This window comes from Molothrus aeneus, chromosome Z (assembly GCF_037042795.1).
Source record: "Molothrus aeneus isolate 106 chromosome Z, BPBGC_Maene_1.0, whole genome shotgun sequence".
NCBI lineage: Eukaryota > Metazoa > Chordata > Aves > Passeriformes > Icteridae > Molothrus > Molothrus aeneus.
In genome coordinates, this window is record NC_089680.1 from 56,685,127 (window position 1) to 56,705,494 (window position 20,368).

A 20,368-nucleotide genomic window follows, 5' to 3' on the forward strand; every position below is an offset into this window, starting at 1 on the left:
AATTTTGAAGAAAAGGCTCTGAAATAAAATTATATGGATACACACAAGTCCTGTTTGCTCTTCAGAATCAGCAAAGGGAGCTCCCAGATTTCACCCCATCAAGTTGGCTTCCAACACTGATGAAATGGATTCTTCTCATTGGTTTTCTATTAAGTCATGCATAACAAGAAAAGAAAAGAAAAGAAAAGAAAAGAAAAGAAAAGAAAAGAAAAGAAAAGAAAAGAAAAGAAAAGAAAAGAAAAGAAAAGAAAAGAAAAGAAAAGAAAAGAGAAAAGAAAAAGTGAAAATCCCAAAATCTTTATGGGAAAAGTTTTCATACCTAAAAGGCTGGGAAACCACTTTTCCTGTCATTTACAGGAAAATTTATACACCAATCAAAAGGAAGCAGAATGGGGTGTACTTAAAAATGTATCGAGCCAATATCGGGAGCAACAAGGGCATAAAAGGGAGTGAAACTACCTTTATTTTCTTTTATTCTAATTTCTGGTACTTTCCTTTGGTCTGCCTTAATCATTCATCATACCTAAATGCAAAACTAAATTGTACATCTTCATGGTTTTTAGCAGCAATTATGACATTTGTAAGAGAACTTAGTAGGAAAAAAAAAGAAAATCAGGAGCCATATAAAATGGAATTTGGATTTTAATAAAGCAGTCATTTGTGTACTTTTCAATCTGCTAAGTTTCAGCTAGGATTCAATTCTCCATGTGTTGGGACACAGAGGATGAAGGCTTTATTACACTGGCAAGTAAGAGGAAAAGGTGTGTTTTTTCCAGTCAGCACTGAACAGTAGAGTCACAGGTAAAACACACCACCCAAATGAAAATTCAGATGGATTGTGGATCTCTACTAGAGAGATATATAGTATATATACTATATATACTATAGATAGAGTATATATATAAGGTATATATACTTCATATATATACCTTAAAAATTTAACAAAATAAATTCTTACAACTAGATAAAGTGTGGCCAGGTAATAAAAATAAACACTTCTGAGCCTGAGTGTCAGCAAAGTGGGTATTTGGGGTGGCTAACCCACTTGAAGTCACTAACTTTCAAGTCACTGACTTTGTACTAAAAATTTTTTTAAAATTCTTTTTCAGTTCAAGGCTTCTATTTTAGATCAGAATGATACAAAACAAACACTACTCCCTGTCACAGACAGCTTTTATGAAAAATCCTTTCCTTAGGATTTTTCCTCCTGAGAAGCTGAGAGGCCTCAGGACCAAAAGGTAAACAATGGTTATCTGCTTCTGTGGAATGCAACAGGTGGATCTTTGATTGGCCCATGTTAGTTGTTTCTAATTAATGGCCAATCACAGTCAGCTGGCTCAGACTTTCTGTCCAAGACACATACCTTTGTTATGATTCTTTCTTTTCCTATTCTTAGCTAGCCTTCTGATGAAATCCTTTCTCCTATTGTTTTAGTATAGTTTTAATATAATATATATCATAAAATAATTAATCAAGCCTTCTGAAACATGGAGTCAGATCCTCGTCTCTTCCCTCATCCTTGGACCCCTGTGAACACAGTCACAACTCCCTAATACCAAGATATTAACAATAGGCATCTTATTATCCAAGGCTGGGCCTGTTCAATCCAAAACTAAAGAGGATTCTCAGAGATTGACTTGTAGATACTCCACAGAATTCCTAGAGGGAAAACAAGGAAGAAAGAGAATTTTTCCAGCTGCTACATTTATACTCGCAAAGGTACCACATTCTCAGGAAGACAAGGGACCTCAAGGAAGTAGCAAGCCTTGGCAAATTCACAGATAAGTTCCAGGAATCCTCTGTGTAGCTCATAACATGAAAGAATCAAAATTTTTTTGGGCTGTGATCAAAGAAAGGAGGAGAGTTAGTTTCATATCCAAGTACTGGAATATTAGATGAGGGCTCCATTTTAAAATTTAGTTTATTTTTAAATAATTTCCCTTCTTCCCTCTCTCCCCATCCCAACATACACTACCCTTCAGATCTTGAAATTTCATTATATGTGTTCATTTTTTATTTCAGTGGCTGCCTCTAAAGCAAAAAACTTGTATATTGGTAAATGCGGGAAACGGAAGACAGTTCTCAGGGCCTGACAGAAGGCCTACATAGTATGCATCCATATGCATACCGTGAGACAAGAAATGCTGAATTAGAAATGCCATGGAATAGGACAGATATTGTTGAGAGAGAAATGGAGCTAGAAAAAAGTTTCAAAAGATAGCCTTGCAAATAAGACTAGATAATTTAGAGAAATAGAACTATGAAATATGTATTGTATTATATTGGGATCCATGAGGAGTAGTTTTAGATGATTAGCTTTAAGGCATCTATAGCATGGCATATCAAAAAGCAAAATAGGCCAAGAAAAGCTTATAGTGTATTGTAATTAAGAAATAGTTAGCTTCTAGTTGTGATAGCATGAATTATAATGTATGTATTGTCTTACCCTTCTCATGACACTAAAAATAGAATAAAAGTTTTTAAAATGCCTCTCAATTGCATCATCTCTGGGTCAAGAAACAAGTATTGTCTGACAGGTAACTTTTCAATAGAGAAAGAAATTAGAACCTGGACATGCAGATTTCTGAAGGGAAGAAAGAAAAGTGTTGACAAGAATAAGCCTAAGTTTTAAATGCCTGAATCACTCAAAAATAACATGTTTTGGGATATTGTACCATATGTTACATAGAGTTAAACCACAACTCATTAGTATCTGGACTTCATTGCCCACTATGCTTAGAAATGTTGCTTGAAGGCACTTTGTGTCAAAGATCCAGTTCCTGTAGATCACTGTAGATGTAGATCAAAATCCTACCAAAAAATCAGTGTCAAAACCAGCAATAGTGACGACTTTTGTCCTTGGCAGTAGCTTCCAGGTGCTCCTGGCAATCAGCAGGCCTAGACACAAAGATGTGTATTCAACGGAGGGAGAGAAGCATCATGCTTGGCTCTAACTGTGACCTTTGCTAGTAGATCTTACTAGCAGGTAATAAATTACATTTGTTCTGCTCTTAGCCAGAGCCAAGATGGGAATCAAAGTCTAGATCACAGGAGAAGATCACACAAGCCTCAGCTTTTCCAGAAGAGTTAAAACACAAAGTACAGTAAATTTGTGTCGGGTTTACTGGGTTTTTTTAACAGATCTACAGACAAGTGATGAAGCTTAAAAGATGACAGCAAAGGAAAATCAACAGATATGCTGAAACTGAGTGAAGAGGAAGGAGACTTCAAATTAACTGAAAAGCTGCACAGAAAGCTTCTCTACTTTTTGCAGTTGCTTCAAGTTTTAAATGGCAAAATCTAGGAGTATTTCCAACTTATTTTTATTAATTCTAGAAAAAAGACAATCAAAACTATGTAGTCCTGCTTACATGAAGTAAAGCACAGGAAGCCATTAGAGTAAGAAAAATTGTGTTTAGAAGGCTGAGGCAGCCTTAGGGGTAGGAGGAATGGGGAGGCGTGGAAATCAGGCCTGTGGGCACCATTCAAGGAGCATCCAGTCCCTGAGCAGTCTCTCACTGTGGGTATCCCAGCAGATGGAGTTGAAATGGAGCCACAGCTTGGTGGGAAAAGTGCCGGGGTGGTGAGATGTGGTTAGCTCCTCCATCAAATTGGTCACTGACAGGTGTGATATGTTCTGTGTGTCTCCAACACCTGGCAACAGCAGGCTGGCCCAGATGTGGGAAAAGGCCAAGGAGGCAGCAGAGTGGGAATGGGGCTCTGCAGGAGTTGAACACACCCGTGGGGGATGAGGCTGGCCCAGAGGGTCCCTGGAGGTCTGGGGTGAAAAGGGGGGAAAAGAGAAGCAGGGAGGAAGGGCCAGATGCTGCTGTGAGAATGCCATTCCATCCCATAGGTGACATAGTGAGAGGAAGGTGGGAACACAATGGTGATTCCAGGTGATCACCCTGACATCTTCAGGACAAGAGGCCCAGTAAGGACTGCACATCTGCCTCCTAGTGTTGTCCTGAATGTGAGCTCATTACCTGGTGTTCATTACCCAGAAGACTCGCAGCTTCCCATGGGCATTCCACACTTCAGGTAAGCAAAGCTGCCTACCTCACTATGTTCTTTGGGCCTCTGAAAGGGACTGTCCACTTAGCTACAGCCTGGCAAGGAAGGGAGTCTTACAACACTCTGGATATTTTAGACTTTTATTGCCTCTCTGGCTGAAACAAAGTATCCCCTCACTACTTCTCCATCTTCATCATTCTGTCCTGCAGGTGGCTTGTTCAGGCTGACAGCTTGGAATGCCTGCAGGGTCCAGCTCTGCTGCAGCCCAGCTTTTCCTCTCACAGCTTAATTCTTATTATGAAAATTCTTTCATTTCTACTTAAAAGATACCTCAGAGCTTCCCTAAATTAACAACACTCTATTCTAAGCTAAACAATTATCCTCTATTATCTAAGCTATCCACATTCTATAGTCCTTAAAAGCTGATCCCTATATTTCCTAATTTTTTTAAACTTTCATCTTTTTGAGAAAGAAGAACAACAGAGCTTTAAATTGAACCTAACAACACACCTAACCGAACCTAACCAAACCTAACCAAACCTAACAGCTAAACTGAGCAAATATCAAAACTATCACATTTCCTATGTACGGCACAGCTCCTCTTAATACTCGGGGGATGGCTGGAGCTCTGCCGAGAGATGACACATCCCCTTTTCCCTCCTCTCGGCTGGCGGGGCACAAGGACCTCCTCAGGCGCAGGTGTCTCCTCTCCAGTCTTCCTGCACTTGCTTGGCTGAGATGATCAGAGCAGCCAGGCTGGAGGCAGGATTGCCTGAGGTCACAAAGGGATGCTGCCCAGAGGAAAAGAACAAAGAAAGGAACTCTTACTTTCCAGGATCCCATCCTCACGGGCTCAAGCAGGATTCCCTGGCTACCAGGAAGACACACAAAGAGCACCAAGGGCAGCATGTCCCCCTGCGCCTTCCTGTGCTGGGAGCTGTCTGTGCCACGTGGCCCACACTCCTCCTCATCCCTCCCTGCAGGTGTCCTCAGCTCCCAGGGCTTTTGGCCCCTTTGCTTTTTCTTACCTGCAGGAGTTCCTGGGCAGACCAGCGCCTGTCCTCGTCTGCCTGCAGGCAGCAGCGGAGGAAGTCGCGCAGGAGAGCCGAGTGGTGCCTGGGGTGCTGCAGTTTTGGGGGCCCGTTCCTTTCTATCAGCTCAACCTACAGCACATGGATGCAAGAGGACACTCCACCTGCTCCTTTGCTAGCCACACAGAGCTCTCTCCACACAGAGCCCTCTTGCTAAGCTGCACCTTACCCTGAGACGGGCTTCCCGCTGGTAAGGAGCTTCCCCTTCCACCATTTCCAGCCCCATGATCCCCAGGGACCAGATGTCCACTTTGGGGCCGTAGGCTTCTCCTCTCACCACCTCCGGTGCCATCCAGCTGGGAGTGCCGACGCTGGAGCTGCGCTTGCTGCGCTCAGGGCTGAGCTGAGCACAGAGGCCAAAGTCACCTGAGGACAAAAACAAAGCCTGTCAAAGCCAGCTACCACTGGCAAAGGGGCCAAAACCATTGCCCACTCCAAGCCTGACCAGGCCATGCTGAATCTAGCTGAAAAAGCAGCTGAGCTCTCCTGCCATGTGGCTGGAGCCAGGCAAATAAGGCATTGGTCACTTCAAAAACACCCTGACGATTCACGCACTGGCCAAGCGGCGCTTCTGCCCAAGTGGCAGTCATCAAAATGTGAGCGCAAGGCATATGCTGGAAATGCTGCAGCCCAGCAGGGATACCCACCCAACTTGACAGATCCATCCATGCCCACAAGAACGTTGCTGCTTTTGATGTCCCTATGGATGACTTGGCGGGAATGAAGGAAATGCAGTCCTTGCAGGCACTGAGAGAGAAAAAGGAGGGAGGGAAAGTTAACGTGCAGGATCTGATTTCATGCCACCAGCAAGGAAAGAGCTCAACGGGATTGACGGCTTTCTCAGGGAATTGTGAGTGAGGGTGCAGCACCATGGTGCTGTCACCAAGAAGAGCTTGCTGCTTCAACACTCTTGGAAGTTTTTTCTAGATTTCCAAGCAAAGGCATCTGATCTCCCAGAAGTTCCACCAGCCTTCGGTAGGAAGCGCGTCACCTTTGGCTGGGAGGCGGCACGGCAAAGATTTTTGGGGAAGCCTAGTGGCAGCAGAGGAGGAAGCAGCACCTTCGAGCTGTTCCAGAATCCCTCGCCATCTGGGCTGCAATGCTAGCCTTTGAAGCTGAGGACAGCTCTTTGCCCTCAGCTTGAAATTCTGCCACCTGCATGCTGCCTTCCAGTGGCAAGCAATGTAGGACAGACAGACAGGCTCCAGGCAAACATTCCCAGGCACAGCTGAGAAGAGGAAGCAAGTGAAACCAAGCGACAGAGCGAGCACCAGCGCCAGAGGACAGACAGGATGGAAGAGTGCAAGAACAGAGCCTGAGGAGTGCGGGGACACCGGCAGGCAGTTCACTTCCCATGCTCTTTCTTCTCCTGTGTGTTGTGACAGCAGCAGCAGCAGCAGCAGCAGCAAAAGAAAGGTGAGAGCAAGAAATCTCAGCTCTCCTTAACCTCCAGCTGACAAGCAGCATCCTGGGCAGGCCTGGGGAAGCACAAGCAGGATCCCTCACCTCCCGACAGACAGCGCCTATCTGTCCTTCCTCCAGGTACACTGCCCTGAGCACATCAAACAAGGTGCCGCCGTCCATGAACTCCATGGCCAGCCAGAGCTCCGCATCCACCAGGTAGCTGAAAGAAGAAAACCACGGCATGGAGAGACAGCAATGGGCACAGCCTCAGTCACCCCAGGGCCTGAGCCAGGTTTTTGCAACTGCTCTCCAAGCTACATGTGCCACAAGAGATTATTGAACACCAGCTCCACCTCCTCCCACGCTCTGGAGACGAGCAGAGAAATCATCACCAGCTCCGTTCTCTGCCAGTGACCAAAGGGCATCGCCTCTTCTGGCTTGCACGAGCTAAAGCTACATTGACATGAGAATACGCCAACCTGTCTAAGTAGGTAACGATATTGGGATTCCTATTGTCCCTCATGGCCAGGATTTCATTGGCAGCCAGCTCCTCGGACATCTCCTCCTCGAGTGACATGATCTTGATTGCCACCTGAAATGACATTGGCGACCGTTACCTTGAGAAGACGCACCCTGCTGGAGATCACAAGGAGCACGGAGCGAGTGCTGGTGCAATGAGGCAGCGGGCTGTGCCAAAGTGCCTTGTCACTAGACAGCAGAGCTTAGCAGAAGCACCAAAGGCCATCCCAAATGCATTCTGCCCCCTGAGCCTAGACTGCACTTCAGAGGAACAGCCTCTGCTACAGACATGGAGCAGCCATCCAAACCTCCAGGCAGAGCTCACAGCAGCGGGGAAAGCACTCCAGAGCTGCAAAATGGCGTGGGGCTGTTGGCACTTTACCTGTTGTCCGCTGCTGGTGTCAAGGGCTTTATAAACAGCTCCAAACCCCCTAGAAAGTCAAAGCAGCAGAAAGAGCCCTTTATCCCTTGGCAGTGAAAGCAAGCCCAGGCAGCAGATCTCCCCAGGCTGCCTGGACGCCTTCCTTAGAAAATGCCTGGCTGCGGCGTCTCTCCGGCCAGCAGCACGTCAGCCCATGAGCCCTCTGCCATGCAGGGCAGGCTGTCCAAGGGAACACTAAGGTCCAGCATGAAGACCAAGGGCCGCTGGAAATCTCCAAGGCCCACACCCAGCCAGGTAATTTCCAAACCTAAGGGGGAACTCTCTCCTTGTGCAGGTGTGCATGCATGTGTGTGTCAAAAAAGTGAGAACAATTAGAGTCAGAAGACTGTCCTTGAGAATCTGACATTTCTTGAATGGCAAGGTGCTCTTTCAGGCCAGAAAGCTGCAGGGCAGGGGGTTTCCCAGCTCTTGCTCCTCATTGCTGCAAGCAAGACACTGCCAGCATCAACCTGTCTTTGATGAGGCCTTTGGATTGCTCTGACCGAGCAGTCCAGGCAGGCGACAGGAGGTCAAGCCAGAGCCTGACCATGATTGGAGCTTCCCTGACTTCACACTTGATATTGCACTGACCAAAGACCTGGCCCACACTTTTGTAAAATGAGCCGATGTCACGCTTACCCTCGTCCGAGTTCTTCAAATGCCGTGTATTTGCTCATTGGCTGGCCCAGACTCGCGATGCTCCCTGAAAGACAGAAGCAGTGCAGGGCGCTCACTCGCACACAGAGACGCCACTCCCCAGAGCATCCAAAAGACAGCCCCACTGCCGGCAGCTCTGGGCCCTTTGCGGTCCCTTGGCCTCCAGCGGCTGAGACCAACACGTGGGAGGGCCATCTTCTCGACCTTTCATCAGGTGGCCTTTCCAAGAAGGCCTTTATTTCTTTCAAGCGCAGCATCCCATGCGATAAGCCAAAATGATGAGCCCTTAAGAAGGGGGCCCTAAGAGGTAAGCAAGGGCCTTTGCAGCCTCTGCAGTCACACCCACCATCACTGGCAGGTCCACTGCCAGGGGCACAAAGTGTCTGAGCCGGAGGAGGAGTAAGAAGGAGAGCCAGAAAACAGCTGGGGCCAGAGAGCTCCCTGGGGCCTAGTCACTTGCTAGGTGCCAGCCTTCTGCTCAAGCAGAAACAAGCTCGGCTTTTGTCTTTGGCCCAGAAGGCAGCCCAGGCACAGCCAAGCCAGGCCCAGCCGCCCTCACAGGCAGCAGGGACTCCCTGAGCGCTGCCGCGCTGCCTCAGAGCACAACAACAGCTTCTCCAGAGAGGCCTAAGTGCCTCTGAGACCGAGGGGCAACTTCTGGCGCAGCCTACACCCAGACACGCACACAACACACTGCTCTGGCAGACAAGAAATGCACGGGACGTACTCAGTGTCTTCAGGCCCTGCTCCTCCCTCATCTCGGGCTGCTGGGCTGCGCTGCTGCAGGAAGTGCCAGCAGCGGGGGGCGAGCTGGCTGCTGCAGGCCATGCTGGTCCAGCGGCACCAGGTTGAATTGCAGAGCCCGTCTTGAGCTGGGACAAGAAAGGATTGCCCATCAGAAGGGTGGCTGGCACACATGCCCCGCGGAGCGCACGGCAAAAGCAAGGCATTGGGAAGGTGCTGTCAGCCACTGCCAGGCCTCTCCAGCTAGGGCGTTTCCCACGTCCCCTTCTCAAAGGCAACTTTGGGAAAAGCCCAAAGGCTACTTGGATCCAGCCCCTCACAGCCACCTCCATGCTCCATGTTTTCAGCTTTTCTGCAAGACACTGGCAACAAGGTATTGCTGGGGCTGCCAAGATCCAGAAAGAGATCAGAGCAGGGCCCCAGAGCCTTGTTGCTTTCCTCCTCCTGTCTTTCCCTGGGCAATGAAATCAGCCCGGAGCTGGCATGCCACGGTCTGCTCAGAAGCCCGCAGTGTGTCCCTTCTCTGATCTGTTTCACGGATTTCCCCTCTCTATGGCAGCCTTTAGGGAGCGGCCCTTTGGAGCCGCCTTCCAGCCCTGCCCAGACCCACTCGCCCTTTACAATGCAGGGCTGCCAAGGATTCTCCTCTCCAAACTCTGCTCTGACCGGCTGGAAGCGAAGCACAGCCTGAAGCCAATGAGTCCATTAGGAGAGGGCAGGTCCCTTCCAGGGCCCAGTGTCTCCCAGGTATCCTGCAAGGCTGTCAATTGTGTCTTTGGGCCGCTCTGTCCGCTGACCATGGGCAGCCTGCACTGACAAGGGGCTGACTCCTACACTGAGAATCATTGAATGCTGCCTCCTGTCTGATCCCAAGAGACATTGTCGGGCCCTCTCAGCACCCCAGCTTAAATGTCAAACTTCAGAACCCATTGGCCGGGGCTCCCTGGCTTGCCTGAAGCAGCACTATGTCATGGCAGGAAGACAGACCGTCAGAATTTTCAGCCAAGAGCAACAAGGGCTGCTCCAAAACGGGAAGCCTGGCCCTGCACCAAAGGCAGTGCCAAGCTCAGCTGCCACTTACTGGCTCTGCAAGTTCAGGCTGTGGAGGGACAGCAGCTGGAGGCTTGATGTTCCTTTGCTGCTCTTCAGCCTCTTTCTCAATGACAGAGGCAGCCAGAGGAGCAGCTGACCTTGCTGTTGAGCCCTGCAGACAGACAGAAGTGAGAGAGATGGGCAAAAGCCAATCCCTTAGGAGCTGCTTTCTACTGAGCTGGGAAAGGACCCAGAAGAAGGGGAAATCATAGACTTTGATACAAGTGGGACTCTGAGTCACGAAAACCCGAGGAAGTTGGCTGAACGAGCTGCTACTCCATCTTGCTGTGCATTTGAACTTCCCTGCTGCCTAGAAGCAGCAAGATGCCTTGGAGCTGTCCCATTTGCCTTTCATCTCTTGAAAGGCTCTTCACTGGAAAATCAGCAAACAACCAGGGCTCCCTTTGCTACTGCTGATGCCACCGGGCAGCTGGCCTTCCTTTCAGCCTCCCACGCTGGCACTCCACACTCGACTGCAACAGGCCAAGCTGGCAGAATTGCTGCACAATTCTCACACGCCAGCAACGTCTCAGCTTCCTTTGCCACTCACCAAAGGACAAGCTTGTCTCCATCCGCGTGTCAGGTGACCTGCAGCGAGCAAGGCAAAAGGAACCAGAGGCCCTTAGAAAAGTGCCCGTGCTGGCGACTCCCACAGCACAAGGCAGTCCCAACACAGAGCATTTCCCTTTCCCAACATGACTCCAGGAGCAACAGCTCTTTCCCACAGCCAGCAAGAGAACAACAAGGACGCTATAGTAGGCTCTGTCTACATTTGGGCCTCTTTTGCCAAGAGAGAAATAGAAACACGGTGGTGGAAATGCCCGCTGCTCTTCAAAAGTTTGAGCTTCTCTTGTGCCCAACAGCTCAAGCAGCATTTTCCTCTTCTCTTTCCTGCATTTTAGATCTCTATTCTTTTAAATTGCATGCCCTAATTCCCATTCGTTGGCTGAAGATGATAGCCCAGCAAAGCTTCCACAAAGGGCCCCTTCCCTGTGGCAGCTCCCTGCTGAAGCAGCCCAGGAACAGCTGCTGGGCTCAGCAGCAAACCCTCCCTGCATTGGAGTTTGTGCTGCATTGCCGAGGGAATCGCAGTCTTGGCACACCATCAAAGGGTCAAGTCACGCAGCCAAGGCCTCTAAGGGCAGAAGTTGGAGGGAAAGGCGCTTTCCTTTGCTCCTGGAGAGAACCACTGAGTTGGTGGAAGTACTTCTGAGGATCTCCCCTCAGTGTCTGCAATTTGCAGCTTGTCTCGCTTGAAGCAGCAAGCTGAGGAAATGACGGACTCTGCTGCCACACACTCTCTCGGGGAGGGAAGGCAACCGCTGCAGGTTGCACGGCAAATACTCTGCACCCACCACCCTCTACAGATTCCCGCTTTTTAGCTGATGCTGCTGGTGGGACATTGACCAAAGCAGAGGCACCTTCATGGCCATTTTGTTCCCAAATAAACTCGGTCACTGGTGCGGCATCAGGAGCAGAGTGAAGCAAAAGCTGGGCGATGCCAGCCCCAGGAGAAACCTTTACTTACGAGTCAGCTGGGTCAGGTAGTAGCCAGAATAGACAACGGAAAAGACTGTGCAAACCGCGGCACAGACTTGCCCGATCATTTTGGCAGCACTGTGCGGGTTTGCACGCTGAATGCCACCCAAGGGAAAGCCAAGACTCCTCTCGGGGTGCAAGCCGTCTGCTGAGAACTCCTTGCGCACGAGGATCCTCCTGCAGGGAGCGAGCAGAAGAGCTGCTCTGGACGACCAGGCCTTGTGCGCACCGGGACAACACTGTGCTGACAGCACTGTGACATGGCACCGCTCCTTTGACCTCACAATAGCAGCTGCTCTGTGGCTTTCTTGTGCCCAGCAAGCCAACCTTCTGTACAGCTGATGCGGAAGAAAAGCCTGGGAAGTTCTCCTCACTCATAAAGCAGCAGCAAATGTCCTCCCAGCCCATAAGGCAGTGCTCAAAGCATCCCAGGGCAACTCAGAAAATGCACCAACCCAAGCAGCATCCAAGGAAACCAAGCAAACAAGACTTTTGGTCCCAAAAGCTTTGACTGAAAGCAAGTCTGCTTCTTTTAGATGGCATCCTAGCTGGTTCTGAAAAGCCTAACTTCTTCAATGACATTTGGGGGGCAAAAGAAGCAAAGATAATAAATTTCCAGGACATTGTTGGCTGCAGTCACTTCTTGAGATGCGGGAGCATGCTGACCTTTGCTCTGACTTGCTTTGGAGGCTGACCTCCCTTTGTGGAGGGAGACCCTGGCTTAGCTCTTGACGCAAAGCTTCTCTGGTCCTGCTTGCTGTTTCTCTGGCAGCTGAAAGTCTCGGAACATCTGGAAGAGATGTGCACTGATTCTTGGGCTGCCACACTTGTGGCGAGTTGGAGCTCAGGCAGCAGCCTGCGGCCCACTGCTCTGCAATGGCCTGCAGATGTTGAGCCTAATGGAGGCCCCCTTGGAACAGTCCAAAGCTGCAGTGGTATATTGGGGTGCATGAGACAGACAGTACTTTGGACTTTATTAGCATAGAGAACTGATAGATAAAATGCCTTGGTAAAATGCCTTGAAAGCATGTTGCTATATGCATAAGTTTTGTATGTGATTTCAACCTAATCATTGTAGTACACCTTACTACTCTCCCTAAAATAGTATATAAGTATTTGTATCCCACAATGAAATCAGATTCTGATCACCAAATCAGTCTCCCCATCTCTCTCCATTGCCAAAAATTGGTGCCCTGTTTGAGGAAATGAATTGGCCTGATTGGCGGCCAGTCGGTGAGGCCCTGGAACCGATCGTGACAGTGAGAGAACTGCGTTTGGGCCCGCAATCCCTGTCTGCTGCAACTTGACAGGTGAGCCAGGGGATCTAAAGGAATGGGAAAGGAAATGTCCAAAGAGAGAGACGTCTATGAAACCATGCTTGCCCTTCTGGACAGGCGTGGCTCCCCCATTCCAAAGCATGACCTTAAGTCACTTCTATGATGGGTGTCACGCATGGTCCCCAACACTACCCCTTCTTCCGTATTTACTCCCCACTTCTGGGACAAGGTCGGTATAAAGCTCTATGACCTTGCTATGCTGCCTGTCCACGAGCCAGAGCTCCGAATGCTTCCTGCTTGGAAGGCGGTCATGGACGCAATTAAAAACTGGGAGGGAACGGGGAAGACTGTGAGGCTACAGATTATGAGGCTACCCTGAGACGGCCCCGGCAACTGCGCCGGATCAAAACCTGCCCAGATCCTGCTCCCCATCCTCCGTCTGCACGCCCTCCCCAGCGAGTGCCAGGGATAGAGCCCGGTTGCCACCCCGAGTCCCACCGCCACACCACCAGCCATCCCAGAGACGCCAGGCTCTTATGGCTTATGCGACAGACACTGACTCTAGCAGTGAAGGGGAGCTGGACTCTTTCAACCCTGACCCTGGAAAAGATGCGAGCTTACTCCCTTCAGATACGCGTAACAATTGGTTATGGATAAAAAGGAAAGCCCTTAAGGACAGAGACTTTGACACTGCTGCAGAAATCTTTGTGGCCCTTGCGCACTTTGGCCCGACGGGTGTAAATGCACAGTGGGTGCTCCTAGATCACTCAGAAAATTAAGGAACTGCACCATACCGCTGTGGAATATGGACTGAAGTGCCCATATTTTAGTAATTTGTTAAGAGCAACCTTTACTACTCACCTCATGACTCCTCATGATGTTAAGTTTTTTGCAAATCTGTTGCTCACACCAACACAATATGCTATATTTATGCCGCAATGGAAAAAAGGACTGGAAAATTTAATTGCAACGTATGCAGGGCATGCAAGCCAAGCCCTGGCTGCCTTACCTGTTGACCACCTTGTGGAGGAGGGGGCACATAATGTTATAAAAAAAAAATCTGCCAATTATTTTTGTGAGAAAAAGGTTACAAAAACTAGTCAGACCACTGTGGCTGCTAACGCACTACCTGTATGTTACGATAATTAAGAGTCGTTGTCGTTAATGTTTTTTTTTTTTTTTGTATCAGTAAAGGGCCCGCTGGCTCTTCTCCCGAGACAGTGAAGGGCAGGGACCTCCCAGACAGTGAGGAGAAGCGACAAGACGTAGGAGGGGGAGCATGCAAAATAGGACCAGCATGCCATGAGAGGCTACTACTCCAAAGGTACTGAAAAGACCCCCAAAACAACGAGCCAATATAGAGTTGAGAAATTAGAGTGATGTCTGAACGTGAGGAACAAAGTGCTGAGCCTGCAGAGATGCTGGAGACCTTCGTGGCCCCTCACCCGGAAAAGTCATTGCGAAACCAGGAGCCAGAGAAAAAAGTCAGAAAGGTCTACATCTAGCTCATGCCCATGACGGCTCCCACGAGGACTGGACTCTTAGCTTTGCTCCTAGTTGACAAAGCTGTGCATATCCTCCTCCTCCAAGTCACCCTTGGAGAGACGACGGAGACAGCAGACCTGTCCAGCTTCCCAGTCTTGAGCTGATCACTTTTAATAAAGACATTAAAAGGAGAAAAGTCTTCTGCCCTGTTTATTTCAGCTGGGAGCCCTAATGGCCAAGGTACCTTACCGAGAGAAGCCTTACGTGCAGTGTGTGGACAAATGGAAACAAATATTGGAGAGACAAATCGATAGCGAGCAAGCCAGGGAGATTATACTCCTCAAGCTGGCTGTCGAGAACACCAACCTGGACTGTAAGCAGCTTTTAAAATCTTTACCCCCTGAACCTGAACCCACTTTACTCCAAATGATACAAGCGTGCAACCGCTTGGGGACATTACAACACACCACAGCAGTCACAAATCAAGCTGTGGGGCAAGGCATAGTGGATGCTTTTGCCACCATGAAATTAACCCCTGGGAAACAGCTGGCTTGTTTTGGCTGCGGGGAATGTGGACATATCCGCAGAGACTGCCAAAGAACGCAGAAACCTAAAGCTCCGGGCGTATGCCCTTGCTGCTGGAAAGGCCCTCCCCTTGCTAATAGATGTCGCTCCAAGTTCCACCAGAATGGCCAGCCTTTGCAGGGAAACTTCTCTCGCCGGGCGGGACGGCGACGCCCGAGGACACAAATTCCGCAGCCGACCAGCAGCTGGGAGCAACCGTGAACTTCCAATCGGCCCTGCCTCCGCCCGCCGAGCAACTGTGGCTGACTCACAACCAGCCACCCCAGGCAGCGCAGGAACGGACCTGGCAACCTCCGACACAGTAACATTGCTTGATTCATCTGTCCATTTGCTTCCCACAGGAGTTTTCGGACCGCCAGGACAGAATATGCACACTTTGATTATAGGCAGATCTTCCACCTCGATAACAGGGTTGTTTGTTCTCCCTGGGGCTATAGATTCTGATTCCCTTGGGGAAATAAAGATCATGGCTTGGACCCCCCCCATCCATCCTGTGTAGGAGCAATATAGCTCAACTTAAACCCTTTCCTGCAGCACCCCTGCCTGCACCCCCGGTAGCTGAATGAAGGGAGGGGGGTTTCGGTTCTACAGGGGTCCCACAGATTTTAGGGACACAATGTATTACCTCTGAGCGTCCAACATGCCAATGCAAGGGGACTCTGAAAGGCAGAGACACTCCTAACAGGATTCATTGATACAGGAGCTGGTGTGACTGTTATCTGAAGGAGCCAGTAGCCCAATGAGTGCCCATTAACGACTCGGGGACTCTCCGGCGTTGGTGGAAGGAGAGAAAGCTTGCAGAACCAACACTTGGTGCAAATACCAGCGCCTGATGGCCACAGTTAAACCTTTTGTGATGTCTGTCCCCCTGGTTTTGTGGGGGTAAGATTTTTTAACACAGTGGAGAATTTTGATGCATTTAGATTTTGTACAGGAGTCATTTGGGACACTCGACACCCCCACAGCGGCCCCAGCTGAAGTGCCCCAGGCACTTTCAGGCATTGGAAGGAGCAGCCCAGCTATCAAAAGCCACAGTTCATACAGATCGAAAGCCCTGAAGGACACCTAGCCCTGGTCAATGTTCCAGTTACTTGCCTTTTTTTGTAACAAGGTATTCGTTGTGAATTCTTTGGTATAGCTATTTAGTACTATATTAATAAATCTCTTTAGTTTAGCCTTCAATGTTTATATGCCATTACTGTTACTAAGCCAAACTTAAATCTATCCTACAAGAAATCTTTAAAAGCTGCTGCAGGGCTTGCAGCCCCGCCGGCCTGGCACCAGCCAGTGTTGAGATTTATCTTCCAACTTGTGATTTTTAACAGGATTGTTACTAGAAAAATTCAAAGGTGTTGGTATAGAGGTGGTGTCTTTTTACCTATTAATAACATAGCAAAACTGCATGGTTCACTGAGAGTAATTAGGTAAGTGATAAATTCAAGATTCTTTGGCTGACATTCAAGACAAATCTTGAACTTTATCTGTAGTGATTTTCTGAGATTTAATTCCACTGTCAGCTTTGTTAAGTGCTTGCTTTTTACTCCATAGTTCTAACAAGGTAATTTTATTGTAAAGATTTCAGTACAGTTGTTTACTCACCTGTTGTTCACTTTGATGTTTAACTCTTATATGACAAAATTTCAGTAACATTTTTGTAATAATAGAGTTTAAAAAAGTTAATTCTTGTTAAGATTGATTTTTGTTTAGTTTCAGTGATGTTAACTTTAAGTTCTTTTAGAGATACTTTATTAAGTCTTAGTGAAGTTGATTTTAACTTTTGTTGAAGTATACCTCTTTGAGTTATAAGACATAATTCCTTTGCTATACAAGTGAATGACATAAAGTCTGAATGAATTTTTGTCAAAATTTGCTCATTTAAATTACAAGATAACACAATTTTGCTATAGAAATAAGAACAGTTTTTGCTATTTTATTTTTTATAAGTAATACTGAAGAGTGAGAAACAATTCCATATTATGACTGTAATTAGTTATGAGTTATTTAATGCCTTCTTCTACTTTTTTGCTTTAATGTCATATATGCAGAAAAAAAATTAGGAAGGCCAAAGCTCAGTTTGAACTTAGAATGGCAACTTCTGTAAAGGATAATAAAAAATGTTTTTACAAATACATTAATGGTAGAAGGAAAGGTATGACCAGCCCTTGTTCTTTATTGGACAAAGGAGGGAACTTAGTATCTGAAGATGAGGAAAAGGCAGAAGTGCTTAATGCCTATTTTGCCTCAGATTTAGTGGGAAGATGACTTGCCCTCAAGACACCTGCCCACCTGGGCTGGTTGATGGCGACAGGAAGCAGAATGGTCCCCCCTTTATCCAAGAGGGGGCAGTCATAGAACTATTGAAATGCTTGGATACTCATAAATCTATGGGACCAGATGGAATCCACCCCAGGGTGATGAGAGAGCTGGCAAATGAGCTTGCAAAGCCACTCTCCATCATTTACCATCAGTCCTGGCTCACTGGCGAGGTTCCGGATGACTGGAAGCTGGCCAATGTGATACCCATTCACAAAAAGGGTGCAAAGGAAGATCCTGGTAATTATAGACCAGTCAGTCTGACCTCAGTACCTGGTAAAATAATGGAACAGTTTATATTAAGTGCCATCACGCAAAATTTACAGGATGGCCAGGGTATCAGACCCAGCCAGCATGGGTTTAGGAGGGGTAGGTCATGTTTAACCAACCTGGTCACCTTTTATGACCTGGTAACCCGCCTAGTCGATGCAGGTAAGGCTGTAGATGTTGTTTACTTGGATTTCAGCAAGGCCTTTGACACTGTCTCCCACAGCACACTCCTAGACAAGCTGGCAGCCCGTGGCTTGGACAGGAGTGCTCTGTGCTGGGTCAGGAACTGGCTGCATGGCCGGGCCCAGAGAGTGTTGGTGAATGGTGCTGCATCCAGCTGGCAGCCAGTCACCAGTGGTGTTCCTCAGGGTTCTGTGCTGGGGCCAGTTCTATTTAATGTTTTTATTGATGACATGGATGAGGGTTTAGAGTCCTTTATTAGCAAATTTGCAGATGACACTAAGCTGGGAGCGTGTGTGGATCTGTTAGAAGGACGTAGGGCTTTGCAGAGGGACTTGGAACGGTTGGAGGGATGGGCAGAATCCAATGGGATGAAGTTCAATAAGTCCAAGTGCCGAGTCCTGCACTTTGGCCACAATAACCCCCTGCAACATTATAAGCTGGGGACAGTGTGGCTGGACAGTGCTCAGGAGCAAAGGGACCTGGGGGTGCTGGTTGACAATCGGCTGAACATGAGCCAGCAGTGTGCCCAGGTGGCCAAGAAGGCCAATGGCATCCTGGCCAGTATCATGAACAGTGTGGCCAGCAGGAGCAGGGAGGTCATTCTTCCCCTGTACTCAGCACTGGTGAGGCCACACCTTGAATATTGCGTCCAATTCTGGGCCCCTCACTTTAGGAGGGACGTTGAGATGCTTGAGCGTGTCCAAAGGAGAGCAACGAGGCTGGTGAGGGGCTTGGAACACAAGCCATATGAAGAGCGACTGAGGGAGCTGGGGTTGTTCAGCCTGGAGAAAAGGAGACTCAGGGGTGACCTTATCACCCTCTTCAACTTCCCGAAGGGTAGCTGTGGTGAGCTGGGGGTCGGTCTCTTTCTCCGGGCAACAACAGACAGAACAAGAGGACACAGTCTCAAGCTGCGCCAAGGGAGATGCAAGCTAGAAATAAGGAGGAAGTATTTTACAGAAAGAGTAGTCAAATACTGGAATCATCTACCCAGGGAGGTCGTGGAGTCACCATCCCTCGAAGAGTTTAAAAAAAGACTGGATGTGGCACTTGGTGCCATGATCTAGTTGAGGTATTAGAACATGGGTTGGACTCGATGATCTTAAAGGTCTCTTCCAACCTAGAATTTCTGTGATTTTCTGTGATATGTCTAGGGAAATATAACCTCGATTTCTTAAGACCATTTTTACTGATATAGTAAGTAACCCTGACTATGGTGTTGATTTTGTGATGTGAATTCCCTGTCTTTTATTACAAACATTATTTATTTGCTATTTGTCTATGGTACCCTTAACTAACTATTTAACTAACGATAAATGAGAAAGCCAGCTACTTTACAAACCTTCACTTATTGTTCTCTAACTATTTATAAGACATATATTATTTTTCTAACTACTATTACTAAGAGGTTTCTAAAATCTATTAAAAAGACTCATCCAGTTAAAAGCCTAGACCCTAGCCAAGTCCTAGCTTTAACTAGTAGAGAAAATTTTCTGCACAAAAATTATATTCAAGTAATTTTGACTTACCAAATTTAGAGCTATAACAGCTAAACCTCCTTTTAAGGTGAACATAGAAATCTTACCTGAGAATGATTTTCCAAGCCCTCACTTTAAAAAAATAAAGCTTGCCGATTACTACAGACTCTAAGTCATGGTACAATATTAAAGAAATTGATAATGTATTGTTTTAAATCACCATTCTATTTTTCATGTGCTACTAATCCTATCTATTATCTGATTTATTTTGACTTAGTCTAAGTTTATTGGTATGTTACATATTGTTTTGCCTTGATGTTACCTTCATGTTCATCATGAGAAACACACATGTTATTAAAAACCAAAAAAAGAGGGGAGAATATAGCTCCTCCAGAACTTTACACTAAAACATTTTTTTTGAAAGTAGATCAAAACACATCAAATTGGATCTCTTACCTTCCTGAAACACCATACGTGGAACCCTGAGAATTAGAATTCCTGGGTTCTGTGAAATTGGATTTTTGTGTTCATTTTAAATACATGGGAAGGAATCAGTCTAAAAATGCTTCTCCCTATCACCTTGTGTATAAGAATCAAAACTTTTAGCACAATTACACTTCTGGCAGCCTTTCTAAATCCAGTAATGCAGCTGCCATTGGGATTGCCTTTAGTTTATAAACATCAAGCCTGAGCCTTTTAGTAGCTGGAGTTTTAAAGATTCTTTTTAGGATAGGTATGTATGTGGTAATTGTGATAATAATTATATGAATCCTGATACCTTGCTTGCTTCAATGTGTGCAGAGATTAATTAATAAGACCATTAAAGGAGTGGTTTTGGTTGACACAGAAGGGGGAGATATTGGGGTGCACGAGACAGAGAGTACTTTGGACCTTATTAGCATGAGAGAATTGATAGATAAAATGCCTTGGCAAAAGCAAATGGAACTTTGAAAACTTGATCTAGATAGCAAGAAGATTTAATTAGACAGGTTTACTAGAAAAAGAAAACCCTATAGAACAATGCAAGCAAGAGATGTTGTTATATGCATGTTTGTGTATGTGAATTCAACCTAAACATTGTAGTACACCTTACTAGTCTCCCTAAAATAGTCTATAGGTGCTTGTATCCCACAAGAAAATCGGATTCTGATCACCCAGTCAGTGTCCCCATCTCTCTCCATCGACAACAAGCAGCCATCTCAAAGGGCAGACAAATGAGGCTCTCCTGCACTTCAGCTGTGCCACGCAGCTACACAGCCCTGGGCAGACACCGCGGAGCACAGGGACAACAGAAGG

At 47.3% G+C, this 20,368-nt stretch overlaps 1 protein-coding gene across 1 annotated transcript; it reads right to left on the minus strand.

The window, feature by feature from the left end:
• Window positions 1–4,703: 4,703 nt before the first annotated feature.
• LOC136569132 (serine/threonine-protein kinase PAK 3-like) lies at window positions 4,704–11,549 on the minus strand. Its single transcript, XM_066569458.1, has 12 exons — window positions 11,471–11,549; window positions 10,493–10,530; window positions 9,932–10,054; window positions 8,834–8,978; window positions 8,089–8,152; window positions 7,411–7,459; window positions 6,989–7,101; window positions 6,612–6,729; window positions 5,753–5,852; window positions 5,275–5,471; window positions 5,043–5,177; window positions 4,704–4,805 (listed from the first exon to the last, which is right to left on the minus strand). The coding sequence occupies exons 1-12, from the start codon at window positions 11,547–11,549 to the stop codon at window positions 4,704–4,706; spliced, it is 1,263 nt and encodes a 420-aa protein (XP_066425555.1).
• Window positions 11,550–20,368: the final 8,819 nt, after the last annotated feature.

Excerpts from the sequence above, each read along its gene's own strand:
- LOC136569132 (XM_066569458.1), bottom strand. The coding sequence starts at position 11,549 with ATGATCGGGCAAGTCTGTGCCGCGGTTTGCACAGTCTTTTCCGTTGTC. Across the intron at positions 7,102-7,410 it reads ACACCAGCAGCGGACAACAG|GTGGCAATCAAGATCATGTC; the intron begins GTAAAGTGCCAA and ends ATGTCATTTCAG. Across the intron at positions 6,730-6,988 it reads ATCGTTACCTACTTAGACAG|CTACCTGGTGGATGCGGAGC; the intron begins GTTGGCGTATTC and ends TTCTTCTTTCAG.